Source organism: Nomascus leucogenys, chromosome 17, assembly GCF_006542625.1.
Source record: "Nomascus leucogenys isolate Asia chromosome 17, Asia_NLE_v1, whole genome shotgun sequence".
Classification (NCBI taxonomy): Eukaryota; Metazoa; Chordata; class Mammalia; order Primates; family Hylobatidae; genus Nomascus; species Nomascus leucogenys.
The window spans coordinates 93033599-93061341 of NC_044397.1; the positions used below are offsets into that span (position 1 = coordinate 93033599).

A 27743-nucleotide genomic window follows, 5' to 3' on the forward strand; every position below is an offset into this window, starting at 1 on the left:
GTCTGGGGACATCTGTGGTTGTCACGACTGGGGGGTGCGCCTGGCATGGAGTAGGCGGAGGCCGAGGACGCTGCTCAGCACCCTGCAGTGCCAAGATGGCCCCTCCCCAGAGAATAATTCAGCCCCAAATGGCCACAGCACAGAGGAGGAGAAGCCCAGCCACATGGTACTCTCTAGATAAATGTGTCAAATAAATCCATGTCCCAAACCGTTTTGCCATTAGGAAAAATAATTTGTCACTGACTCTGGAATGTTGCGGTATCTTTGAAGGAAAACATTTCACCCCAAACTGAGTAACTTGAAAACCTAAAACGAAGTGACCTTCCCCAGCCTGTTCTCCATCTTGCAAAAATACCTTATTTCAAATTATTCTTTTTAGAGACAGGGTCTGGCTCTGTCGCCCAGGCTGGAGTGCAGCAGCGTGATCATAGCTCACTGCAGCCTCAACCTCCTGGGCTCAAGTGATCCTCCCACTTCAGCCTTTCAAGTAGCTGGGACTACAAGCATGGATCACCACGCCCAGCTAATTTTATTTATTATTTTAAAATTTTATTTATTTTTTGAGAGAGAGTCACACTCTGTCACCCAGGCTGGAGTGCAGTGGGGCGATCTCAGCTCACTGCAGCCTCAACTTCCTGGGTTCAAGCAATTCTCCTGCCTCAGCCTCCACAGTAGCTGGGATTACAGGCATGTGCCACCATGCCCGTCTAATTTTTTTGTATTTTTAGTAGAGATGGGGTTTTGCCATGTTGGCCAGGTTGCTCTTGAACTCCTCACCTCGAGTGATCCACCCGCCTCGGCCTCCCAAATTTCTGGGATTACAGGGGTGAGCTGTCACGCCCGGCCCGTTTTTAAATTTTAGATTCAGGGGTACATGTGTCCTCCCTCCCTGCCTCCTTCCCTTCCTCCCTCCCTCCCTCCCTCCCTTCCTCCCTCCCTCCCTTCCTCCCTTCCTCCCTCCTGCCTTACTATGGTATCGAGATGAACCTGGCCAACATGGTGAAACCCCATCTCTACTAAAAATACAAAAATTAGCTGGGAGCCGGGCGCGGTGGCTCACGCTTGTAATCCCAGCACTTTGGGAGGCCGAGGCGGGCGGATCACGAGGTCAGGAGATCGAGACCACAGTGAAACCCCGTTTCTACTAAAAATACAAAAAATTAGCCCGGCATGGTGGCGGGCGCCTGTAGTCCCAGCTACTTGGGAGGCTGAGGCGGGAGAATGGCGTGAACCCCCGCCCCAAAAAAAGTACAAAAAATTAACCGGGCGTGGCAGCACGCGCCTGTAATCCCAGCTACCCGGGAGGCTGAGGCAGGAGAATCACTTGAACTGGGAGGTGGAGGTTGCAGTGAGCCGAGATCACGCCACTGCACTCCAGCCTGGGCGACAGAGTGAGACTGTCTTAAATAAAATAATAAAAATAATAAAATAAATAATAAAAAGGCTGGGCGCGGTGGCTCACGCCTGTCATCCCAGCACTTTGGAAGGCCGAGGCGGGAGGATCACCTGAGGTCAGGAGTTCCAGGCCAGCCTCACCAATATGGAGAAACCCCATCTCTGAAAATACGAAATTAGCCGGGTGTGGTGGTGCACACCTGTAATCCCAGCTACTCAGGAGGCTGAGACAGGAGAATCGCTTGAACTCGGGAGTTGGAGGTTGCAGTGAGCCGAGATTGTGCCACTGCACTCCAGCCCGGGCGACAGAGTGAGACTCCGTCTCTAAATAACTAACTAAATAAATAAATAATAAAAAATTATCATTGGATTGGAGACCAAGCACCCGGGATGTGGACTCGAAAATGGGGGGCCGGGGCGATTCCGCACGGAGCCGCCAGGCGGCGCGGCAGCCACGGCCTCTCCCGCAGGCACCCACGTGCGTCCGCAGCTGCCAGGGCTGTGATCGACAAGGCGTGGCTCCTCCTGCAGCCACCTGGGCCAGAGCCTAGGGACCGCCCTGCTGCTAGAGATTTGCTCTTAGAATCGGGTCTCCTTTCAGAATGACACGGAGAAAACATCCTCCGAAACAGGGTTGTCCTACCGGGGGCTCGTGCTTTGATGGAGCCAAGAGGATGCACGCAGTGGACCAGGGAGCCAGGCTGAGCCCTGAGATACCTGTGGGATGCAGGGCCAAAGACATGCGGTCCGGCAGCCTGGGCGCGCGAGGACCCGCGAAGCCCACCAGAAACCAGAAATTCTCATCAGCTCACGGTGTCCTGAATTCTTGCCAAGCCCAGGCAGACTTGGGGAGCCCCATTCCTCTGTCTCCCTCTCTTTTGTTAATGGTGCTTTTTCAACCTTTATACATTTTTATTTACTTATTTATTTTTTAATTTTAATTTTTGTTTTTTTTGGGACGGAGTCTTGCTCTGTCGCCCAGGCTAGAGCGCAGTGCCACGATCTCGGCTCACTGCAACCTCTGCCTCCTGGGTTCAAGTGATTCTCATGTCTCAGCCTCCAGAGTAGCTGGGACTACAGTCACACACCACCATGTCTGGCTATATTTTTTTTTATTTATAGTAGAGACGGGGTTTCTCCATGTTGGCAAGGCTGGTCTCGAACTCCTGGCCTCAGGTGATCCACCCGTCTCGGCTTCCCAAAGTGCTGGGAATACAGGCATGAGCCACCGCGCTCAGCCAATTTTTATTTATTTTTGAGACAAGGTCTCTCTTTTTTGTGTGTGTCTCCTTTCCAGGCTGGAGAGCAGTGGTGCAGTCACAGCTCATCGCAGCCTCGACCTCCTGGGCTCAAGCAATCCTCTGGCCTCAGCCTCCCGAGTAGCCAGGACTAGAGGCATGTGCCATCATGCCTGGATAATTTTTTTTTTTTTAGAGATCGGGTCTTACTGTGTTGCCCAGGCTGGTCTCAAACTCTTGGCCTTAAGCAATCCTCCCACCTTGGCCTCCCAAAGTTGGGATTACAGGTGTGAGCCACTGTGCCAGTCTTCTTCTTCTTCTTCTTCTTTTTTTTTTTTTTTTTAAGAGATGAGTTCCCCAGGCTGGAGTGCAGTGGTGCCATCATAGCTCACGGCAGCCTTGAACTCCTGGGCTCAAGTGATCCTCTTACTTCAGCCTCCTGAGTAGCTGGGACTACAGGTATTTTAAAGACTTTTAATGCAAATGTAACATACCTACACCAAAGTGCTCAAATTATAAGCAAACATCATGGGCGGGGCGCAGTGGCTCACACCTGTAATCCCAGCACTTTGGGAGGCCAAGGCGGGTGGATCACCCGAGGTCAGGAGTTAGAGACCAGCCTGGCTAACATGACAAAACCCCATTTCCACTAAAAAATACCAAAATTAGCCGGGCGTGGTGGCAGGTACCTGTAATCCCAGCTACTTGGGAGGCCGAGGCAGGAGAATCGCTTGAACCCAGGAGGTGGAGGTTGCAGTGAGCTGAGATCATGCCATTGCACTCCAGCCTGGGCAACAAGAGCGAGACTCCGTCTCAAAAGAAGCAAACATCATGATGAATTTTCACGAGGGGAACACGCCCATATCATTGGCACCTACACCAAGAAACAAAACCTAAGCAGTGCCCCCACATTCCCGCTACTCACTGCCTCCAAGTGCCCCCACACTCCTGCTACTCACTGCCTCCCCAGAGGGTGACACTGACCTAGCGTTTGATGCCATGGGTGGGTGCTGCCTGTTTTTGAGAGTTATAGAAATACAGTCTACAAAAGGTAAAGCCGCAAGAGTTTCAGAAGAAAATATAGAGTCTATTTTGGGGTAGGTAAAATTTTCTTAGAAAGCAAAAAGCACTAACCATAAAGTTTTTTTTTTTTTTTTTTTTTTTTTTTTTTTTTTTTTTTTTTTTGAGACAGAGTTTCTCTCTTGTTACCCAGGCTGGAGTGCAGTGGCGAGATCTCGGCTCACCACAACCTCTGCCTCCCGGGTTCAAGCAATTCTCCTGCCTCAGCCTCCTGAGTAGCTGGGACTACAGGCACCTGCTACCACCCCCAGCTAATTTTGTAATTTTAGTAGAGATGGGGTTTCTCCATGTTGGTCAGGCTGGTCTTGAACTCCCAACCTCAGGTGATCCGCCTGCCTCGGCCTCCCAAAGTGCTGGGATTACAGGTGTGAGCCACTGCACCCAGCCAAGTTTTTTTTTTTTAATCAACAATTAGACTGCATTAAAATAATGATGCCATTAAAATAGAGGGATAAATTGAGCCATTGAGTGGGTGAAGACATGTGCAATATGTACTTTATAAAAATATCAAATACTCCTACAAATCAGTGAGAAGAGAGATGACCCAATTCTCTTAATGGGCAAAACACTTAGACATTCCAAAAAACAGGATGGGCAAATGGCCCATGAGTATGAGGAAAAGAGCTCAATGTCATTAGACATCAGGAGAACACTAATTAAAACCATAATAGCGGCTGGGCACGGTGGCTCACGCCTGTAATCCTAGCACTTTGGGAGGCCGAGGCGGGCGGATCACGAGGTCAGGAGATTGAGACCATCCTGGCTAACACAGTGAAACCTCGTCTCTACTAAAATACAAAAAATTAGCCAGGCGTGGTGGCGGGCACCTGTAGTCCCAGCTACTCAGGAGGCTGAGGCAGGAGAATGGCGTGAACCTGGGAGGCGGAGCTTGCAGTGAGCTGAGATCGCACCACTGCACTCCAGCCTGGGCGACAGAGCGAGACTCTGTCTCAAAAAACAAACAAACCAGGCCGGGTGCGGTGGCTCACGCTTGTAATCCCAGCACTTTGGGAGGCCGAGGCGGGTGGATCACGAGGTCAGGAGATCGAGACCACGGTGAAACCCCGTCTCTACTAAAAATACAAAAAATTAGCCGGGCGTGGTGGCGGGCGCCTGTAGTCCCAGCTACTCGGAGAGGCTGAGGCAGGAGAATGGTGTGAACCCGGGAGGCGGAGCTTGCAGTGAGCCGAGATCGCGCCACTGCACTCCAGCCTGGGTGAGAGAGCGAGACTCCGTCTCAAAACAAACAAACAAACAAACAAACAAACAAAAAAACCATAGTAGCAAACAACTACACCAGGATAGCTCAAGTTGAAGGACCTGAAAAACAAGTGTTAGCCAGGTGTGGTGATACGGACCTATAGTCCCAGCTATTCAGGAGACTGAGGTGGATGGATTGCTTGAATCCAGGAGTTCAAGACCAGCCTGAGCAACATGGGAAGACTGTCTCTACACACACAGAATAATTGGCTGGGCTTGGTGGCTCGTCCCTGTAATCTCAGCACTCTCAGAGGCTGAGTCAGGATGATCACTTGAGACCAGGAGTTTAACACCGGCCTAAGCGACATAGTAAAACTCCAGACTGGCCAACATGGTGAAACCCCATCTCTACTAAAAATACAAAAAGTAGCCAGGCGTGGTGGCGGGCGCCTATAATCCCATCTACTTGAGAGACTGAGGCAGGAGAATCGCTTGAACCAGGGAGGTGGAGGTTGCAGTGAGCTGAGATCATGCCATTGAACTCCAGCCTGGGCTACAGAGGGAGACTCCGTCTCAAAAAAAAAAAAAGAATAAGGAATTTTACAGTAGAAAAAATCTGCCAACTACTATGTCAGGCAGGTGACCCCGTCAGTGTCAACAGTGGTAAGTCATGTCGACGGACTGCATGGACGTTGCTATGATGTGATGTGATGGGGATGGCGTCTCGCTTCTATAGTCTTCCTCAAAAACAAACAACAGAAACACAACTCCACTCCAACGATGAGAAAACTATCAGGAAACGCCCAGTCAATAAATATTCCGCAAAATATCTGACCCGTCCTCCTCAAAACTGTCCAGATCATGAAAAACCAGGAACATCTGAGAAACTGTGACAGCTGGGAGGAGCCTAAGAAGATGTGATGATGAAATGTCGTGTGAAGACGGGCGCGGTGACTCACGCCTGTCATCCCAGCACTTTGGGAGGCCGAGGCGGGAGGATCACTTGAGGTCAGGAGTTCGAGACCAGCCTGGCCAACATGGAGAAATCCCGTTTCTACTAAAAATACAAAAAATTAGCGGGGCGTGGTGGTGGGCGCCTGTAGTCCCAGTTACTTGGGAGACGGAGGCACAAGAATCACTTGAACCTGGGAGGTAGAGGTTGCAGTGAGCCAAGACTGCACCACTGCACTCCAGCCTGGGCAACAAGAGTGAGACTCCATCTCCAAGAAAAGCCCCCAAAAACCAAAAAACAAAAGACAAAAAACAAAACAAAACAAAACAAAAAAACCACATTTATATTTCAATGATCTTTCTCTCTCCTTCCTTCCTCCCTTCCTTCCTCCCTTCCTTTCCTTCTTTCTTTTTTTCTTTTTTTTTTTTTTGAGACGGAGTCTTGCTCTGTCGCCCAGGCTGGAGTGCAGTGGCGCAATCTCGGGCTCACTGCAAGCTCCGCCTCCCGGGTTCACGCCTTTCTCCTGCCTCAGCCTCTCCGAGTAGCTGGGACTACAGGCGCCCGCCACCACGCCCGGCTAATTTTTTTGTATTTTTAGTAGAGACGGGGTTTCACCGTGGTCTCGATCTCCTGACCTCATGATCCGCCCACCTCGGCCTCCCAAAGTGCTGAGATTACAAGTGTGAGCCACCGCGCCCGGCCCTCTTTTTCTCTTTTTTTCTTTCTTTTTTTTTTTTTGGAGACGGAGTTTTGCTCTTGTTGCCCAGGCTGGAGTGCAGTGGCGTGATCTCAGCTCACCGCAAACTCCGCCTCCCAGGTTCAGTGATTCTCCTGCCTCAGCCTCCTGAGTAGCTGGGATTACAGGTGCATGCCACCACACCTGGCTAATTTTTGTATTTTTAGTAGAGACGGGATTTCTCCATGTTGGTCAGGCTGGTCTCGAACCCCTGACCTCAGGTGATCCGCCTGCCTTGGCCTCCCAAAGTGCTGGGATGACAGGTGTGAGCCACTGCGCCCGGCTTTCAGTGAATTTTCTTATGCTCATCACCTAGATTCACTTATTCTTAACATTTTGCCAAATTTCCTTTTTTCTCTTCTTATGTGTGTGTATATATATAATAATTATTATTTTTTTGCCAAACAATTCAAATGAAAGTTCCAGAGATCATGTATTTTGTGTCTCCTAAGAACAAGGACATTCTATTAAATAAATACAGTATAATTGTTAAATTCAGGAAATTAAACATTACTGAATATTGACATGATTATTTAATAAACAGTCTATATTCAGATTTTTTCAGTTGTTTCTTTTTTTTGTTTTGTTTTTGTTTTTGAAATGGAGTTTTGCTCTTGTCGCCCAGACTGGAGTGCAGTGGACCAATCTCAGCTTACTGCTAACTCTACCGCCTGGGTTCAAGTGATTCTCCCACCTAGCTGGTATTACAGGTACAGCTAATTTTTGTATTTTTAGTAGAGACAGGGTTTCACCATGTTGGTCAGGCTGGTCTCAAACTCCTGACCTCAAGTGATCCGCCTGCCTTGGCCTCCCACGTTGCTGGGATTGCAGGCGTGAGCCACCTTGCCCACCCCTTTTTGTTTTTTTTGAGACAGAGTCTCGCTCTTTCACCCAGTCTGGAGTGCAGTGGGGCGATCTCAGCCCACTGCAAGCTCCGCCTCCCGGGTTCACGCCATTCTCCTGCCTCAGCCTCCAGAGTAGCTGGGACTACAGGCGCCCGCCACCACGCCCGGCTAATTTTTTCTATTTTTAGTAGAGACGGGGTTTCACCTTGTTAGCCAGGATGGTCTCAATCTCCTGACCTCGTGATCCGCCCGCCTCGGCCTCCCAAAGTGCTGGGATTACAGGCCTGAGCCACCGCGCCCAGCCTAGATGTTTATTTTCAATCAAGGGCTCTGTCTCATATAGTATCAACATTTTTCTCCCAGCCTGTCACTTGTCTATTAAGCCCATTCATGGTGTTTTTTACTATGGAAGATTTTTGAAATACTGAAGGCAGTCAATTTGTCGGTATTTTTTTTTAAATAGAGATAGGGTCTCATCATCTTGCCCAGGCTTGTCTCCAACTCCTGGGCTCAAGAGATCCTCCTACCTCAGCCTCCCAAAGTGCTGGGATTATAGGTATGCACTACTGTGCTGCTTTTATTTTATTAGTATGTTTTTTCTGTTGCACTCTGAAGCCATGTGCTCCTACATAGCTTCTGGTGCACAGGAGGTTTTCAAAAACACGTACTGAATGAATCAAAGACCAAAGCTTACGTAGCTCTTTCCCTGAGCAGGCTGATTCTCCAAACAATTACGAATAAATATCACGTGCTATGAATTCCCCTCAGGAAGGGGTCGTCCTGTGGCGTCTACCTGCTGTGCTCATGTTACAAGCCATCTTTTTCTTATCGTGAGTTATGGAAAACAGAAACAGAGTCAGATCACTCTGCATCTGATAATAAAAATAGCTACCACAAACCGTGTGTTCCACATGATGACGTCGGCTCCACCCAGGCAGAAAATGGCATTAAATGCTAAGAACTTGTAGATGTCTCATTTATAGCCTCTGCGAAACTGAACTCTGTCTTTTGACGCCTTCAATCTCTGTGCCTCCTCCAGTCTTTCCTATTTTAGTGAGCACCAGAATCCATCCGATGGCTCAAAGCAGAAAACCAGAAGTCACCCCCAACACCTCCTTCTCCTGCAACCCACACAGACAAACCATTGACAGTGCCAAGTCCTGTCAATTCATCCCCCCAAAATATTTCTCAAATTCACCCACTGTCCTTTCTCCTGTCAATAACCTCAGCTAAACTACCATCAAGTCTTTTCTTAGAAATAGAGATAGGGTCTCACTATGGCTGGTCTCGAACTCCTGGGCTCAAGCGATCTTCCTGCCATGGCTTCCCAATGTGCTAGGATTGCAGGCGTGCGCCAAGGCACCCAGCCCAACTCTTGCCCAGAGGACTCTGAAGTAGTCTCCCTGCTTCCATTCTTGCTTCTCTATAATTCAGCCTTTCTTTACACACGAGTCAAAATAATCTTAAGACATAAAATTAGATGACAACCCTCACCTACTTAAAAATCCTTCAATGAATCACACTGCACTTACGGTAAAATTCAAGTTCCATAGCACGGTCTATGGGACTGTCCCTAATCTCCCATCTCCCTACTGCTCATGAACATTCAGCCAGGCTGGCTTTCCACCTCCTCAAATGCAGCAAGCCCTTCTCCATCTTTTTGTCAACTATCTTCTCTCCTCTCCCTACTTCTCCGTACGTTTTTTTTTTTTTTGAGACAGAGCCTTGCTCTGTCACCCAGGCTGGAGTGCAGTGGCACGATCTCAGCTCACTGCAACCTCCACCTCACAGGTTCAAGTGATTCTCCTACCTCAGCCTCCCGAGTAGCTGGGATTACAGGCACCCACCACCACGCCCTGCTAATTTTTATATTTTGGTACAGACAGGGTTTCACCATGTTGGCCAGACTGGTCTTGAACTCCTGACCTCAAGTGATCCGCCCACCTCAGCCTCCCAAAGTGCTGGGATTACAGGTGTGAGCCACGGCACCCGGCCTTCTCAGTACATTTGACTTGGCTAATTCCTGCGCAGAAGTCTCTTTCTTTCTTCACAGAACTTAATACAACCTATAGTTTTTCTAGTATGTATGTGTATTAGTTATCTATAGCCATATGATAAATTTTCCCCCAAATTTAGTGCCAGCAGGCATTGTGGCTCATGCCTGTAATCTCAGCACTTTGGGAGGCTGAGGTGGGAGGATTTCCTGAATCCAGGAGTTCAAGACTGGCCTCTGTGACATCAGGTAAAAAATTAGCTGGGCATGGTGGCACATGCTCCCAGCTACTCGGGAGGCTGAGGTGGAAGGACTGCTTGAGCCCAGGAGGTCATGGCTGCAGTGAGCTATGATTGCACCACTGCACTCCAGCCTGGGTGATGGGGCAGGACTCTGTCTCAAAATACAAGCAAACAAACACAAAACTAAGTGGCTTGAAACAGCACGTATTTTCTCAGTTTCTGTGGGTGAGGAATTCAGATGCAGTTCACATGGGTCTTCTGTTTTCAGGGTCTTTGTTTTTCTTTCTTCTTCTTCTTCTTCTTCTTCTTCTTCTTCTTCTTCTGCTTCTGCTTCTGCTTCTGCTTCTTCTTCCTCTTCCTCTTCCTCTTCTTCCTCTTCCTCTTCTTCCTCTTCCTCTTCCTCCTTTCCTCCTCCTCCTCTTCCTCTTCCTCTTCCTCTTCTTCTTCTCCTTCTCCTTCTCCTTCCCCTTCTCCTTCTTCTTCTTCCTTTTCTTTTTGAGACAGGGTCTCACTCTGTTGCCCAGGCTGGTGTGTAATGGTATGATTTCAGCTCACTGTCACCTCTGCCTCCTGGGTCCAAGTGATTCTGATGCCTCAGCCTCCTTAGTAGCTGGGACTACAGGTGCCCACCACCATGTCCGGCTAATTTTGGTATTTTTAGTAGAGATGGGGTTTTGCCATGTTGGCCAGGCTAGTCTCAAACTCCTGACTTTAAGTGACCTGCCTACTTTGGCCTTCCAAAGTGCTGGGATTATAGGCATGAGCCACCACATGCAGCCCTGTTTTAGGGTCTTTCAAAGGCTGCAATTGAAGTGAAGCAGTCATCCGAAGGCTCAACTGGGGCAGGACCCTCTTCCATGATCACATTCATGGCTGTTGGCAACATTTGGTTCCTTGTGGGCTCTTGCGCTGAGGGTCTCATTGCCTTGCTGACTGTTGGCCGGAGGACACCCTCAGTTCCCTGCCCTGCGGATCTCTCCAGCATCTTAGCTTGCTTTGTCAAGGCATGTAGGCTGAGAAGGTGAGAGACAGGCTCTGCTGGCAAAACAGAAGTCACCTCTCATAGCCTTATCGCAGAATGACATCCCATTTGTTTGCCATTTTCTATTTGTTAGAATCAAGTCATCAGGCCAAGCGCAGTGGTTCATGCCTGTAATCCCAGCACTTTGGGAGGCCAAGGTAAGAGGATCACCTGAGGTCAGGAGTTCAAGATCAGCCTGGCCAACATGGTGAAACCCCGTCTCTACTAAAAACACAAAAATTAACCGGTGTGGTGGCACGCACCTATAATCGCAGCTACTTGGGAGGCTGAGGCAGGAGAATCGCTTGAACACGGGAGTCGGAAGTTGCAGTGAGCCAAGATCACGCCGTTGCACTCCAGCCTGAGTGACAAGAGCGAGACTCTGTCTCAAAAAAAATTTTTTTTGTAGAGATGGGGTCTCAGTATGCTGCCCAGGCTGGCCTTGAACTCCTGGACTCAAGCGATCCTCCCGCCTCGGCCTCTTAAAGTGCTGGGATTACAAGTGTGAGCCACTGCGCCCTGCCAAGATTTTGTTTTTAACTTACGCGTTACCACCTATACTTCGTTTTTCATGGTTTGAACATGTAACATCTACTTTCTTAGCAATTTTGCAGTATGCAATGCATTGTTACGAGCTGTAGCCACCGTGATGTACAGTCGATCTCTTGGACTTACTCCTCCTGCCTATCGACAGAGATTTATTGAAGGGATGAATCTGCTTCTTCAGCCGTTGGTAAGGGGATCAGCAGCGAGGGCGCTGAGAGAGGAGTCGCCTCCGTTGGAAATCGCTTCCCGTCCACCTCCAAGCCTCTTTCCAAGCGGGATTCAGCACCAGGCGTCCCTGGACAGCTCTGGAAACCCAACCCTGCCGGAACCGTTCCTTGCCAATCCGAGTTTCCCGCCGGGGCCGCTTGGTGGCTGCGCCCGCCGCTCAGCGGGAGGAAACCCCTTTCCTGTACCGGTAGGAGAGGTGGGGTCGCATATGAGTGGCAGGTTCCGCAGCCAATAGTATGGGAAGTTCTGCCAGCGGGTCTCGGGGAGGCCAATGGGCAGGGGCGTGGGGGGGGGCGTGGACCATCGGCGCCGGCGGGGCCTCTCCGGGCCGCGTCCGTGGGATCGAGACTGCGCGGCGGTTGGGTGGGCAGCGGCGCCAGTCGGCGGACGAGGGGTCCCCGGGAGGTAGGTACGGGCAGAGAGAGGACCGGGGGCGGCGGGGCGGGGCGGCGCTGGGCGGCCGGTGGTCTGTTGGACTCTACCCGCACGTTAGCCGAGGCCCGACTCCGGTGTCCGGTGGCGCGAGGCACACAGAAGGCGCTCAATAAGTGCTGATTGAATGAATGAGCCCGTGCCCTCCGCATCCTGGCCCGGGCAGCCTCCGGTTTGAGAGCGTACCGGCCACCCTCACCTTCATGTAAAGACTGAGGCATCCCGATGCCGGACAGGTCTTTATTGGGCGCCTACTGTGTGTCTGGGTGGCTCTGCGTTGGGTGCAGCTGGCCCTGAGCAAGACAGACAGCCTGGTCCCGTCCAGCTCACCGCCTGGGGGGAGGAACGACTTTAAACGACTTAAATTAATGTAATTCTTAGCTCCCTCTGTAGCACAAAATAAAATAAAACAACACCAGGGAAGGGGGCGGGGAGAGCTCTGAGTGGAGACATCTGAGCAGTTACCCGAAGACCTCAATGCAGTGAGGTAGCGGGGCCATGAGGCGCTTGGGGCTGATGGTGGGGGAGAAAACCCAGTTGAGGAAAACTCAAGGACAGGGGAGGAGCTGAGATTCCTCCTAAGAACGGTGACATTTTGGGGTCCAGCGTGAAACCGACTTCACTTTGGCTCATTGCATCAGCTAATGCGGCCCTTATCAGTGGCCACACGCTTCGGCTCGTCCATGTGTTCAGGCAGCGGTTTTTGAGTATCTGTTTTGCAGCAGGCCTTCCTGCGGGTACAGGGATATGGTTTAGGGCGGGAGTCAGTCAGGGGCAGAGAGGGAGACGGAGTCTCGCTCTACAGCCCAGGCTGGAGCGCAATGGCGTGATCTCGGCTCACTGCAACCTCCGCCTCCTGGGTTGAAGCAATTCTCCTGCCTCAGCCTCCCGAGTAACTGGGATTACAGGCACGTACCACCATGCCCAGCTAATTTTTTTTTTTTTTTTTTTTTTTTTTGAGACAGCGTCTTACTCTGTCACCCAGGCTGGAGTGCAGTGGTGTGATCTTGGCTCACTGCAACCTCCACCTCCTGGGTTCAAGTGATTCTCCTGCCTCAGCCTCCCAAGTAGCTGGGATTACAGGTGCCCACCACCACATCCAGCTAATTTTTGTATTTTTAGTACAGACAGTGTTTCACTGTGTTGACCAGGCTGGTCTCAAACTGTCGACGTCAGGTGATCTGCCCACCTCAGCCTCCCAAAGTGCTGAGATTACAGGTGTGGGCCACCACTCCCAGCCGAGGGAGGTCCTTTTGAGGGGTCCTGGATGCAGAGAAGCAAGAGAGAAGAAGGAGGCATCACTGGAAGTTCAGGGGAAAGAGAGAAGTGTTCCAGGTGGAGAGAGGAGAACCCATGCAGAGGTCCTGAGGCACGAGTGAGCTTGGCACAGAAAGGACCAGTGTGGGCCGAGGCGAGGCAGGAGCTTGTCATGCAGAGCTTCAGCCTCAGGGTACAGAGTTTAGACTTTATTTCGGGGCATGGGGAAGCCATGGACCACCACCATCCAATAGAACGTTCTGCAGCGATGAGAGCGTTCCCTTTGCTGTCAAATACGGTAACCACATAAGTCAAGTAGGCTTGCGTGACTACTGAGCACCTAAAATGTGGCCAGGGAGACTGAGGAGTGGAATTTTGTATTTTATTTAGTTGTTTTTTTTTTTTTTTTTTTGAGATGGAGTTTTGCTCTTGTTGCCCAGGCTGGAGTGCAGTGGTGCCATCTTGGCTCACTGCAACCTCTGCCTCCTGGGTTCAAGCGATTCTCTTGCCTCAGCCTCCAGAGTAGCTGGGATTACAGGTGCCTGCCACCATGCCCGGCTAATTTTTGTATTTTTAGTGGAGACGGGATTTCACCGTGTTGGCCAGGCTGGTCTCGAATTCCTGACCTCAGGTGATCCACCCGCCTCGGCCTCCCAAAGTGCTGGGATTGCAGGTGTGAGCCACCACACCCAGCCTGGATTTTTTTTAGTTTTGATGAACTTTTTTTTTTTTTGAGACAGTGTATTAGTCAGTGTTCTCTAGAGGGACAGAACTAATGGAATAGTTATATATATAAAGGGGAGTTTACTAAGTATTAATTCCACACGATTACAAGGTCCCACAATACATTGTCTGCAGATTGAGGAGCAAAGAGAGCCAGTCCGAGTTCCAAAACTGTAGAACCGGCCAGGTGCAGTGGCTCACGCCTATAATCCTAGCACTTTGGGAGGCCGAGGCAGGCGGATCACGAGGTCAGGAGTTCGAGACCAGCCTGACCAACATGGTGAAACCTTATCTCTACTAAAAATACAAAAAAATTAGCTGGGAGTGGTGGCGCGCGTCTGTAATCCCAGCTACTAGGCAGGAGAATCGCCTGAACCCAGGAGGCGGAGGTTGCAGTGAGCGGAGATTGCGCCATTGCACTCCAGCCTGGCAACGGAACAGAGCAAGACTCTGTCTAAGAAAAAAAAAAAAAAAGAAAGCTAATGCAATGCCCCTGCTGTTCACAGTTGCTGGACTGAGACATGAGCCTCCAGCTGTGTGGTTGGGCTCGGTAGCGCATCGTGGGACTCAGATGTGCGCCCGCAGGTGATTTGGCCCTGCGGTGACTGGAGCAGCCCAAGCCGCCGCCATGGTGAAATTGCTAGTGGCCAAAATCCTTTGCATGGTCGGCGTGTTCTTCTTCATGCTGCTCGGCTCCCTGCTCCCCGTGAAGATCATTGAGACAGATTTTGAGAAGGCCCATCGCTCGAAAAAGATCCTCTCTCTCTGCAACACCTTTGGAGGGGGGGTGTTTCTGGCCACGTGCTTCAATGCTCTGCTGCCCGCTGTGAGGGAAAAGGTAAGAGCTCCCTGGGCACTAGCAGCACCCCTTGGCACCTTATGGCCAAGGGACTCTGATGCATTTTCAACACTGATACCAAGTTCAGTGGAGGCCTTGATGCTGTAAGGGTGACGGAAAGTAGGAAGTGAATTTGCTGTGTGATTGTGAACTGGTTACTTTCTGTCTCTGTGCTCTACTGGCCAAACAAGGGGTTTGGACCAGACCTGGGATTCCCAACAGGTGGATTTGTCAGTTGTCACCTGATAATCAGACCAGACCACCCACCCAGGTGGGGCACACTGTGTCCCGAAGCTGGAAAGCGTGGTCTCTCTTCGGTTCCTGTATCAGTCAGCTACTGTTGCATAACAAATTATAGCAAACTTAGCACCTTAAGACTATAGACGTTTATCATCTCACAGTTTCTGTGAGTCAGGGGTCTGGGCACTGCTTCAGGATGTCACAAGGCAGCAGTCACGGTGTCTCCTGGGCTGTGGTCTCATCTCAACGTTCAACCGGGGATGGGTCGGCCTCTAAGCTCACGTGGTTGTAAGCCAGGTTCAGTTCCTCATTGGTTGTCGGATGAAAGGTGTCTGTTTGTCAGTGTCTGTTGGCTGGGGCAGCCCTCAGAGCCTGGCCACGTGGGCCTCCCCGGCATGGTCAGTTCCTTCATCAGCAAATGGAGAAGATGGCCATGACTCCGTGTAAGACAGAGGGTGCAGTTCCCATGTCATGCAGAGGTGGCAGGTTATCCCTTCCCCTCTGCCCCAGTGTCCTACTGGTTAGAAGCAAGTTCAAGTCCGTCCCACACTCAAGTGGCCAGGACCTCACAGGGTATGGCTGTCAGGAGGCAGGGGCTTCTGGGGCCATCTTGGAGTCTGTCCCCCCCAACTCCTGACAGCATCATCCTCTGCTGACGTGTTCCTTGAGCTCCCCCATATCAGCAGCCCAGAGTGTGGGTCCCCTGTCGGGCCACAGTGTGACCAGCCCTGGCCACACTTGCGGGGTGACCCTGGGTGAGTGGCTTCCTCTCTCTGGGCCAGTGCCAGATGTGACAGTTGAGTTTGTGTTGGCTACATACTTGGTGGAAACGTGAGGACCCCCTGTTCTTCCTCCCAACGAAAGCACAGAAGCCCTAAGCTGACCGCCCCCACCCCGGCCCTGCTTTTCCTCGTGCCTAGTGTCCAGAAGGGAGGAGAAGGGCTGATGTCTGGGATTAAATCATCGGAGCCCGTTAGTGTGGCAGCGTAGAGTTCCAGGGTGGCTCCCTGAGCTTCCAGCCCCTGCTCTGCATGCCCCGTGCTGTTCCCTCCCCTCGAGTGTGGGTGGGGCTGGGACTGCCGTGGGTGTCACTCCTGCCATTATGTCAGAATCCCAGCAGAGGGGACGTTGCAGCTGTGATGACCGCCCCAAATCAGTTAACACTGAGTTCATCAAAAGGGAGGGGGTGGGCCTGGCCTAATCAGGTGAGCCACTCACCCCCCGCCCCGCTGGCCTTGGAGAAGCAAAAAGCCAGGATGTGCCAGGAGAAGGGCATGAAGCGAGGACCCGAGGGCAGCCTGTCGGTGCCAAGAGCCGTCCCCGCCAACAGCCAGCCAGGACACGGGGGCCTCAGTCCACAGCCACCAGGAGGTGGACTCTTCCAACCTCCACTGAGCTTGGAAGAGGACCCTGGGTGTCAGTGAGATCTCAGCCCTGATGACACCCTGCGAGACCTGGAGCATAGAGCCCAGCTAGCCCGCACCTGGATTTCCACCGTTCAGAGCTGAGGCGCCGCATTCCTGCTGTTCTGCGTGGCTGAGTCTGCGTTCATTTCTTACGCAGCGTGTGAAGACTGACATCAGCACTGCGAGGATGGAGATCTTGGTCATCTCTGACGTCTCCTGCATCCAAGAGGCCACTGCCAGCCCCCCTTTTCCCCACAGTCATGGTGTCACCCCCGTCACCCTCTGACTGCAGCCCTGGGTGACTGCGGGGAGCTCGCTCTTCCCTCCCCCTCATCACAGTGGCCTTTTCCCGGCACCTAAACCTTTCCCTGCCGTTCCCCTGCCCTCGGGCTGGTCAGGCGGATGAAGTCCCTCCTCCCGAGCCCCCAGCCTCACCCACTGCAGGGCCAGGCTCTCAGTCACCCCTGGAAAGTGGTGCCTGGTTCACAGCTCCTGTGCATCTGCCTCACCTCTCCTGATCGATGTCTGTCTCTGGGGAGTAGCTAGAGTTCCTGGCGAGCTTGTCCTCAAGCGAGGCGTGCGCGAGGCCTCCAGCCGGTGGTCAGCGAGGGAGTTAAGCGGCTTCTCCGTGGAAACACAGGCTTCTGCTGCAGCAGAGGCTCACCCAGCGCGATCTGCCCCCAGGGAACACCGGGCGATGGCTGGGGACATTGTGGTTGTCACGACTGGAGGTGCTCCTGGCCTGGAGTGGGTGGAGGCTAGAGACACTGCTCAGCAGCACCCTGCAGTGCCCAGGACGGCCCCATCCCAGAGAACAGTCCAGCCCCAAATGTCAACACCTTCCCCCTACCCGAGTTGTGAAAATAAAAAATGTTTCTGGACATTGCCGGGTGTCCACACGGGCAGAATCACCCCGGTTGAGAACCACTGTGTGTGTGTGTGTGTGTGTGTGTGCACCTGCGTGTGTGTGTGCGCATGTGCGTGTTTGTGTGTGTGCGTGCGTGCATGTGTGCGCATGTGTGTGTGTGTGCATGTGTGTGTGTGCATGTGTGTGTGCGCATGTGTGCATGCGCGCATGTAGGTTGTAATGAAGTCTCCGCTGGGAAGGAAGCAGGGAAGCAGGTGGTGTTGTGAGTGTGGGGCATGTTGTGATTTTCCTCCACTTTGGTCTCGAGGTCTCTCTGGAGGGTGGCTGTAAAGTCTGGCCCTGCCGTGACGAGCCTCCAGGGAGCTGTTGTGGGTGTTTACAGCCTGCCTTTCACGGGACACTTCATCCTGGCGCATAGCCTAATGCCTGCGTGTCCGCGCTGTGAGCAGCCGTCCCTCCCATAGGAGTGTGTGCCTCTTGCGGACGCCCTGCGGCTCCTGTCTGACCCGCGTCTAGTTTCTTTCCACCAAGGTCTCCTCTCGCTAGGAGAGCCCTGACCAGGAGGAGAGTCAGGCCCGGGCATGTCGGTCAGGGAAGCACAGAGGAGGCCCCGCGGCAGAACACGCAAGGCCAGTGCAGCTCTTTATTATTTATGTGTTTATTTTGAGCCAGAGTCTCGCTCTGTCGCCCAGGCTGGAGTGCAGTGGCACGATCTCGGCTCACTGCAACCTCTGCCTCCTGGGTTCAAGCAATTCTCCTGCCTCAGCCTCCTGAGTAGCTGGGAGTACAGGCGCTCGCCACCGTGCCTGGCTAATTTTTGTATTTTTAGTAGAAACGTGTTTCCTCATATTGGCCAGGCCGGTCTCGAACTCCTGGGCTCAAGCAATCCGCCAGCCTCGGTCTCCCAAAATACCGGGGTCACAGGCGTGAGCCGCCGTGCCCGGCTGGTGGTGGCGGTGATAATTCATCAGAGGCGAGCCCTTCCTCTCCCACTTGTTTTAACCTCTGTGTGAATCGGGGATTTCTGGACTTTGCTTTGAACGGTGACATCTGGCCAGCCCTGTCGCCGCCACCCCTGAGCGTGGGTCTCTCTCTCTCTCTCGGGTGTCCCCGGCTGCAGCTCCAGAAGGTCCTGAGCCTCGGCCACATCAGCACCGACTACCCGCTGGCCGAGACCATCCTCCTGCTCGGTTTCTTCATGACCGTCTTCCTGGAGCAGCTGATCCTGACCTTCCGCAAGGAGAAGCCGTCCTTCATCGACCTGGAGACCTTCAACGCCGGGTCGGACGTGGGCAGCGACTCGGAGTATGAGAGCCCCTTCATGGGGGGCGCGCGGGGCCACGCGCTGTACGTGGAGCCCCACGGCCACGGCCCCAGCCTGAGCGTGCAGGGCCTCTCGCGTGCCAGCCCCGTGCGCCTGCTCAGCCTGGCCTTCGCGCTGTCGGCCCACTCGGTCTTCGAGGGCCTGGCCCTGGGCCTGCAGGAGGAGGGGGAGAAAGTGGTGAGCCTGTTCGTGGGGGTGGCCGTCCACGAGACGCTGGTGGCCGTGGCCCTGGGCATCAGCATGGCCCGGAGTGCCATGCCCCTGCGGGACGCGGCCAAGCTGGCGGTCACCGTGAGTGCCATGATCCCCCTGGGCATCAGCCTGGGCCTGGGCATCGAGAGCGCCCAGGGCGTGCCGGGCAGCGTGGCGTCTGTGCTGCTGCAGGGCCTGGCGGGCGGCACCTTCCTCTTCATCACCTTCCTGGAGATTCTGGCCAAGGAGCTGGAGGAGAAGAGTGACCGTCTGCTCAAGGTCCTCTTCCTGGTGCTGGGCTACACCGTTCTGGCCGGGATGGTCTTCCTCAAGTGGTGAGCGGCCTCGCCATTGTCCCTGCCGCCGGAGCCCGCCGGGAGCCCCGGGCCAGACACAGGCCGCGTCCCCCAGCCCCGCGTCCCCCAAGAGCGAGCACTGTGGCCCTGGGCCACCACCTGTGCACAAGGGGCCTCCCGGGACCAGGCTGTGCCCCCGATCCTACACCCTGAGCCTCAGAGCACTGCTACTTTTTAAAATACTTCTTTCTCTTAAAAGTCTTTACCAAAGCTGTGTGGCCATGTCAACCTCGGGCCGTGGTGTGCGGCAACCCACAGGCGGGAGGGCCAGGGCCTGGGTCCCGGTGAGATCGGTCAGGACCCGCCTCTCTCTGCCGCACACCCCCAGCCTGTGGATAAGGACGGGAGCGTTTGGCTGCTGTGGCCAGAGTGAGGGCTGCGCCGCCTGTGCCTCCGGAGCCAGCTGGGGGCCCTGAGGCCCCATCGTCTACCCTGCTTTGTTGCCAGGATCTCGCTGCGCGAGCCCCAAGTGTCTTGAGGCTTATTAGAGGCTGGAGTCACTGCGATGGGACAGCCGGGCTCTGTCCTTCCTGCCACACAAGGCTGTACCCCCCGTGAGTGGGCCGTGCACCCTCAGGGGTGCCCTCTCCTTTTCCCTTTGCTGGTGTGGCCCCTGGAGCGGGGACCCCTGGGCCAGGTGAGTGTCACAGTTTCCTGAGACTCACAAGCAGGGCCAGGAGGCAGCTTAAAGATGAGTCCTCAGCTCCGCCACACACACCGGGGTCTCCAGAGGAGGACGGACCCTACTGGCGATGGGGCAGGGGCCCCGTGGCGCGATCCCTCCCGTGGACACAGGGACGCTGCTCCCGAGAGGGCAGGAGCGCAGGAGACGAGCAGCCGAGTGTGGGCTGGGGCAGCCCTGGGCTCCGGGCTCCGTGGCAACCTCCAGAAGGCCTGAGCTGTCGTCCCGGCAACCCTGCCGGGTCTGGGGAGGTGAGAGCTGGGGAGGGATGCCTTTCCTCGGGGATTTTGCTCTGCCTGGCTCGAAGCCGCTGTGGCGCCACGGAAGGGAGCCCGGCCTGCCCGCCTGGGCTGGGTTTTTCCACTGGCTTCACCACCTCCTCGCTCTGACCTGGAGCCCCGGCCCGCGTCTCTGGGCCTTGGCGTCTTCTAGCCCCATCAGGGCTGTGAGGGCCTCTGGCCGTCCCTACCTCCTCCCTTGTCACTCAGCTTTGGGCGCCAGGCCCCAGGTACCCTTCTCCCGTCCCATGCCCTGCCTCGCCACCACGTCTCCCTACACCTGCCCACAAGACTGACTGTGGGGGGCTACACGGAGAGGTCCCCATCTGGCCTGTGGGCTTGGGCCTGGCGGGGCCTCCTGTCCATCAATCCATCACTCTAGTCAGATGGGGAGCTCCAGGGCCAGCCAGTGACTGCTCTGTGGGGTGTCCCGGCCGGTGGCCCTGCTGCAGCCAGCTCAGCTCCCAGGTGCCAGTCACAGGAAGGGATGACCTCGAGAGGGCGGTGGCTGCCTGGAGCATTGCCATGGGGGTCCCGGGAAGCCAGAGTAGTCACACAGCCCCTGCAAGTAACTTCCACTCCAGGGGGTCCCTACCCCATTGCTGTTGGAAGTTTGGGGCCTGTTCTGGGAGGCTGTGTCTGAACCTCTTACTGGGGATCCATCTCTGAACCCCGTGCAGCCTGGCCCTGGCCCCAGGGGTATAGGAACTTCCCAATGTCCTGAACCCGACGTGGTTCTGCCCGTCCCTCCCCCGACTTCACCCCGCCTGGGCCGTTTGTCCTTTACCCCAGGTGGGTGGGTTGTGAAGCTGCTGGGTCCCTGCACTGGTGGGGGATATGGCTTGAGTTTCGCAACTGCCAGGGGATAGAGACATCCAGGCCTCCCCCACACGGGAAGGCTCAGGGTCCCCATCCCCTGAATCCAGCAGGAGCCCACGTGGGGCAGAGCACCGCCTGCCCCAGGGATCCCCATCCACCTTCGCCCATCACAGCAGGAAGCACAAAGTGGGGCCCTGCCCTCCACCAGCTATCAGCTCCCCAGGGTGGCCCGAGGGACCCAAGCTGTCGACCCCTGCAGGCCCAGCCACCCCGCCGCGAGGATCCCAAGCGGCTTCTTCCCCTTCCCTCCAGAGGAGCCTCTGACACCACATTGTCCCCACCGGCGCTGTGCCGTCAGCCACGTCTGTCCTCCCAAGGGTGGGAGCTCTGGGCTGGCCCTGCTCCTCTGACTGTAGCAGACAGCGGCCAGTGGCAGTGGCCAGAAAGCAGGATGCAGGCGGGGGCGAGCAGGCTGTGGCCTCCAGACCTCTCTTGTCCCAGAGTCCTCAGGAGGCACAAAAGGAGCTTTCCTGGGGCCAGCGGGACCCTAAGGCAGCAGGATGTCTCTTGAGCCACTTTTGGTGGCGGTCACCACTTTTTTTTTTTTTTTGAGATAGAGCCTTGCCCTGTCACCCAGGCTGGAGTGCAGTGGCACGATCTTGGCTCACTGCAACCTCCACCTCCCGGGTTCAAATGATTATCCTGCCTCAGCCTCCCAAGTAGCAGGCGCCCACCACCATGGCCAGCTAATTTTTGTATTTTAGTAGAGACGGGGTTTCACCATGTTGGCCAGGCTGGTCTCGAACTCCTGACCTCGTGATCCGCCAGCCTCGGCCTCCCAAAGTGCTGGGATTACAGGCGTGAGCCACCGCGCCCAGCCCACTTTTTTTGAGATAGAGTTTTGCTCTGTCGCCCAGGCTGGAGTGCAGTGGCAAGATCTCAGCTCACTGCAACCTCCGCTCCTGGGTTCAAGCGATTCTCCTGCCTCAACCTCCTGAGTAGCAGGGACCATAGGTGCCCACCACCACGCTCGGCTAATTTTTGTATTTTTAGTAGAGACGGGGTTTCACCGTGTTGATCAGGCTGGTCTCGAACTCCTGAGCTCAGGCGATCCGCCCACCTCGGCCTCCCACAGTGCTGGGCTCACGGGCGTGAGCCACCGCGCCTGGCGGCTTTACCTGCTTTTGAGGAGGAACTCCAGCACATGTCCATGTTGGGGTAAAGACGTGGAGTGGTCCTCTCGCCCGTCTGATCTAGAGTCCAGAGGCGCGGGGCTCATTCCCAAGGTCCCTTGGCTGACAGCGGCCGGGTCCGGCCTAGACCAGGCTCCTGTGAGGCAGCCCAGCAATCTGTCTCCTCTGGCTCTGCCCACAGACACACTGTCATCCAGTGCTAGGAGCCACTGCTTGAGGAAGCCTGGGTTTGTCGCTGCCTGCAGCCACAGACCACTCCCGCCTCAAAATGACGGCTCAGCACTGCAGAGCAGGCCAGCTCTGGTTGCACACAGCTGCCTCCATCTACGCAACTTTGAGTCAGAAGTGTCACGTGACCTGCAGAAGCCAAGGGTCCTCCTCCTTGGGGGTCTCTTTTACTGACTCTGTGACTCCCAACTGGGGATCTTCTGCCCCCAGGGGACACCAGGCCAGGTCTGGGGACATCTGTGGTTGTCTTGACTAGGGGTGCTCCTGGCATGGAGTGGGTGGAGGCCAGGGATGCTGCTCAGCAGCCTGCAGTGCCCAGGACGGCCTCACCCCAGAGAACGGTTCAGTCCCAATGTCCACAGGGCCCAGGGGGAGAGACCCAGCTCAACTCATAGGAAGACCCAGGACAGGTGATGGTGGGTTGTGTCAACCACCTGTTCATGAGAAAGACACGCGGAGGAGAGGGAGCACCTGCCAACCATTTTCGTGCGCTGGCAGAGACCAGGAATAGCTTGGACAGATCGTTCCTGGATAACACAAGACAGCTTCCTGTTTAAAAACCAAAACTCCGGCCAGGCGCAGTGGCTCATGCCTGTAATCCCAGCACTTTGGGAGGCTGAGGCGGGCAGATCACTTGAGCCTACAAGTTGGAGACCAGCCTGACCAACATGGCGAAACCCCGTCTCTACTAAAAATACAAAAATTAGCTGGGTGTGGTGGCAGGTGCCTGTAATCCCAGCAACTTGGGAGGCTGAGGCAGGAGAATCGCTTGAACCTGGGAGGCAGAGGTTGCGGTGAGCCGAGATTGCACTACTGCACTCCAGCCTGAGCGACAGAGCAAGACTCAGTCTCGAAAACACACACACACAAAAAACAAAACTCCAAGCGCAGAGCACCCAGTGCCACCTTCGTCCGAATGCAGCACTCCTGGCTGGGTCACGGCCACCCCTAGGCCCATGCCTGGCCAGGGGCTTCTCTTGTCTATGACCAGGCAGGTCACAGGCGGGAGGGACCCAGGTCAGACCCAGCCACTGCCCCGCCGGAAACAGACCCAGGCCCAGCCACTTCCCCACCAGAAACAGACCCAGCAGCCTTGCCTAGACCCCAGGTGGGTCCAGGTTTTTCTATTGGGACAGAGAGGGTGGGCCGGGATGGGGGCGTCTCAGCTCTGCAAGCTGGAGAATTGACTCGGGACTTGAGCTCAGGGTCCCCGAGGCGCAGGGGTGAGCTCCAGTGGGAAGGAAGCCCCTCGTGGGGTTCTCAGCACAGACAGCTGGATGGCACTGCCGGATTCCCCCACCTGGATCTGGAGACAAAAGGGGAGAAAATGACGAGGCGGCGCCCAGGCCTGCGGGGTTGAGTCAGCTGTAATAACAGCCTGTCGGCCCCATGGTGTCTGTTGTTTGCATTTCTGTTGCACAAGTTATTAGCTCGGGGCGGGACGGGGAGGTTGGCGGTGGATGGGACGGTGTCTCCCAGCCCTTGGCACCATCAGACTGTCCTGACCAGCAGCTCTGGACCCTCTGCCCCACTGGGAAGAGGGGGACTGCATCCCACCTGTTCCAGCCGCCAGCCTGCACCCAGCTTGTGCCCTGAGCTGTGTCTGCTTTTGGGACAGAGCCAGTGAGCAGCCTGTCACCAATAAAGACTCCTCGGCCTTCGCCTCGATCCTCGGAGGCTGCCCCAGCCTTTCCAGGGTCCCCCTGCAGGTGGGAAGGAGGCGGAGGCTCCTGAAGGTAGAGGAGTCATCTCCCTTTCGAGGGAGCACGGGCTGCTGCAAGACGTGGGGGATTGTCTGGAAGACCCCAGAACTCTTCTCCCGGCTGTCGGGTGCTGAGGCCAGACGGGGCTGGAGTGGGAAGATGCCCCCACCTCTGTCCCTGCCACCCCTCAGGCCTCTGCGGCTCTGCACCTGCAGCCCCTCGGGGCAGTGACACAGCTGGCCTTGGTGTCCTGGTGGAGGGTGGAAGTGATGGCGGGTTGCGGTCTTGTAGGGTGAGAATCGGGTTAGACAGGTGAGTGCTTCAGATCCGGGGAGCTGCACACGGAGGGGAGGGAGTGGCCAGTGCTGCGTCGGGCTTCTCCATGAAGAGGTGAGCGGGCTGGCTGGGCTCCTCCAGGGGCTGGCTGGGCTCCTCCAGGGGCTGGCTGGGCTTCTGTCTCAGCTAGTGGAGGTCCAGCCAGACTCAGGCTAGACGAGCTGCCCCCAGAACAGGCTTCTGTGCCTCAGCTTTGTGGACATCTGGGGCCATCCTGTGCCTTGTGGGAAGCTGAGCTGCAGCCCTGGCTCTGGGGTGGGGCCTGAGAATTTGCATTCCACTGAGTTCCCAGGCAGCGCTGGCCATGCTGGGGTGGGCAAAGTTTGAGACCCATGGACCCCTCCAGAGTCTCTCCCCCTGGGCACTGTGGACACTGGGGCCAGATAGTTCTCTGGGGTGGGGCTGTCCTGGGCACTGCAGGGTGCTGAGTAGTATCCCCGGCCTCCACCCACTCCATGCCAGGAGCACCCGCAGTTGTGAGAACCACAAATGTTCCCATCTAGTGCCCAGTTTCCCCTTGGGACAGAATCACCCCCCCACCCCGGGGAACTGCTGCCCCAGAACTAAGGCCGCTAACATTCTGGAGAGGGAGCCGACGCCAGCATGTTACGCGGTACCAGGTAGCAATAAATGCCCTGAAAAGAATCAGGACACGGTGAGAGATGGCAAAAGGACATGATTTTAGCTCCGTGGTCTCCTCAGGAGCGGTCTCTGGGGTGACGTGAGGGGGACTGGAGGAAGTGAGTGAGAAGGAGATGGGGGAGAGAGAGCTCGTCTGGCTGAGGGAGCAGCACGTGCAAAGGCCTTGGGGCCTCTCTATAGTTCTCAGCCTTTTTTCTCTGATGACCAGAGTGGCTGCTTCTCTCTAAGAAGACCCAGGTGTTACCGGAGTTTATCCTGACAGTGCTAAAGACTCAGTAACCCCACTCCTCAGAGGTGGTGATGAAACAGCACCCTGGCCAGGCGCGGTGGCTCACGCCTGTCATCCCAGCTCTTTGGCAGGCCAAGGCGGACGGATCACCTGAGGTCAGGAGTTCCAGACCAGCCTGGGCAACATGGTGAAACTCCATCTCTACTAAAAGTATAAAAATTAGCCGGGTGTGGCGGTGGGCACCTGTAATCCCAGCTACTTGGGAGGCTGAGGCAGGGGACTTGCTTGAACCCGAGAGCTGGAGGTTGCAGTGAGCCAAGATCACACCACTGCACTGCAGTCTGGGTGACAGAGCGAGACTCTGTCTAAAAACAAAAACAAAAAATCATAGCACCCTGATGTTAGAGAGGAACCCAGTGCTGACTCTAGGGGCCAGGCAGGGTGAGGCCTGGGTCTTCCACGGTGGCCTGGGGGCTAGGGGAGCGGCGGTGAGCAGCTCTGCAGATGCCAAAGGGCAAAAAAACCCAAAAAAACAAAAAAAAACAAAAAAATGGGCTTGGGTTAGCCAGGCGCGGTGGCTCACGCTTGTAATCCCAGCACTTTGGGAGGCCGAGGCAGGCGGATCACGAGGTCAGGAGATCGAGACCACGGTGAAACCCCGTCTCTACTAAAAATACAAAAAAAAATTAGCCGGGTGTGGTGGCGGGCGCCTGTAGTCCCAGCTACTCGGAGAGGCTGAGGCAGGAGAATGGTGTGAACCCGGGAGGTGGAGCTTGCAGTGAGCCGAGATTGCGCCACTGCACTCCAGCCTGGGCGACAGAAAGAGACTCTGTCTCAAAAAAAAAAAAAAAAAAAAAAAACGGGCTTGGGGATGCCAGCCTGTTCATCTTTGAAGGCAAACTGGTTTTTCACAAATGGTCTCTGTATTTTAAAATATCGATGCCACCAGCCTGGACAGTATAGTAAGACTTTGCAGAATTTTTTTTTTTTTTTTTTTTTTTTGAGACAGAGTCTTGCTCTGTCACCCAGGCTGGAGTGCAATGGCACGATCTCGGCTCACTGCAACATGTGCCTCCCAGGTTCAAGTGATTCTCCTGCCTCAGCCTCCTGAGTAGCTGGGTTTACAGGCGCCTACCACCATGCCCGGCTAATTTTTGTATTTTTAGTAGAGACGGGGTTTCACCATACTGGTCAGGCTGGTCTCGAACTCCTGACCTTGTGATCTACCCGCCTCAGCCTCCCAAAGTGCTGGGATTACAGGCGTGAGCCACTGCACCCAGCCCAGAATTTTTTTTTTTTTAAGACAGAGTCTTGCTCTGTTGCCCAGGCTGGAGTACAGTGGTGTGATCTCAGCTCACTGCAACCTCCGCCTCCCAGGTTCAAGTGATTCTCCTGCCTCAGCCTCCCAAGTAGCTGGGATTACAGGTGCGTGCCACCACATTTGGCTAATTTTTTATATTTTTAGTAGAGATGGGGTTTTGCCATGTTGGCCAGGCTGGTCTTGAACTCCTGACCTCAAGTGATTCACCCACCTCAGCCTCCCAAAGTGCGGGGATTACAGGCATGAGCCATTGTGCCCGGCCCAGAAAAATTTTTAAAAATTAGCTGGGCCTGGTGGTGTGTGCCTGTAGTTCCAGCTACTCAGGAGGCTGAGGAGGAAGGATTGCTTGAGCCCAGAAGGTAAGGCTGCAGTGAGCTGTGACCTCACCACTGCACTCCAGCTTAGGTGGTGGAGTGAGACCCTGTCTCGATAGATAGAGATAGATAGATAAGTAGATGATTGATAGATAATAGATGACCAATAGATGACAGATGATTGATAGATTAATTGATAGATGACAGATAGATGGGTGACAGATGATAGATAGATAGGTGATAGATTGATTGACAGATGCTAAACTTGAAAAGCATCTGTGTGGCTGAGCCCCCAGGGTGACCCCTGAGGCCGGGATGTGCAACCTCGACTTTGCCCACGTGGTCCAGAGACCACTGAAGAGAGCTGAGACCGGACCCCACTGCCCTTCTCTCCAAAGGCTAGCCGGGGCTCGTGAGGCCCGCATGGCCCTGGTCAGGGCAGCAGGGTGAGGAGAGCAGCCGTGGAGCTGCAGGGCCGGGTGAGGGGCCGGACGTTGCAGATGAACGCCGTCCCTTGCTGTTCTGCTGAAAGGAGATCTGTAAGGCAGGACAGGCCGACCGTCCCCAGGACAGGACTCCAGATAGCCAGGGACAGGGCAAGAGGATCACAAGTGGGTGGCCATCCATCCCCAGCAGGCTGGGCTGTGGCTTCAGAGCCTGATGGATCCGGACCGACCTCTTCCCCACTAGGCCACCATGGGCGAGCCGCTTCCCTTCTCTGAGCAGCAGTTTCCAGATGGGAGCAGGGACAGTGGCCAGACCGCTGAGGACCCAGCACCCACCACACTGGCACTTTGCGTTTGCAGGACCCATGCAGACTGCCCCGGTGGGTTTCACCCTGGGGACTCAATGTGGACGCCTGTGGCTCCTGCCCAGCTCGGGAGCT

The 27743-nt window shown here is 54.8% G+C and overlaps 1 protein-coding gene across 1 annotated transcript; it reads left to right on the forward strand.

The window, feature by feature from the left end:
• Positions 1-11673: 11673 nt before the first annotated feature.
• On the forward strand, positions 11674-19322 carry SLC39A3 (solute carrier family 39 member 3). The gene is made up of 3 exons (XM_012503483.2): positions 11674-11881; positions 14395-14726; positions 18361-19322. The coding sequence occupies exons 2-3, from the start codon at positions 14517-14519 to the stop codon at positions 19093-19095; spliced, it is 945 nt and encodes a 314-aa protein (XP_012358937.2). The 5' UTR covers positions 11674-11881; positions 14395-14516; the 3' UTR covers positions 19096-19322.
• The last annotated feature ends 8421 nt before the right edge of the window (positions 19323-27743 follow it).

Bases quoted from the DNA above. Each gene is read 5' to 3' on its own strand.
- SLC39A3 (XM_012503483.2), top strand. From the start codon at position 14,517: ATGGTGAAATTGCTAGTGGCCAAAATCCTTTGCATGGTCGGCGTGTTC. The intron at 14,727-18,360 runs GTAAGAGCTCCC...CCCCGGCTGCAG, and splicing joins TGCCCGCTGTGAGGGAAAAG to CTCCAGAAGGTCCTGAGCCT.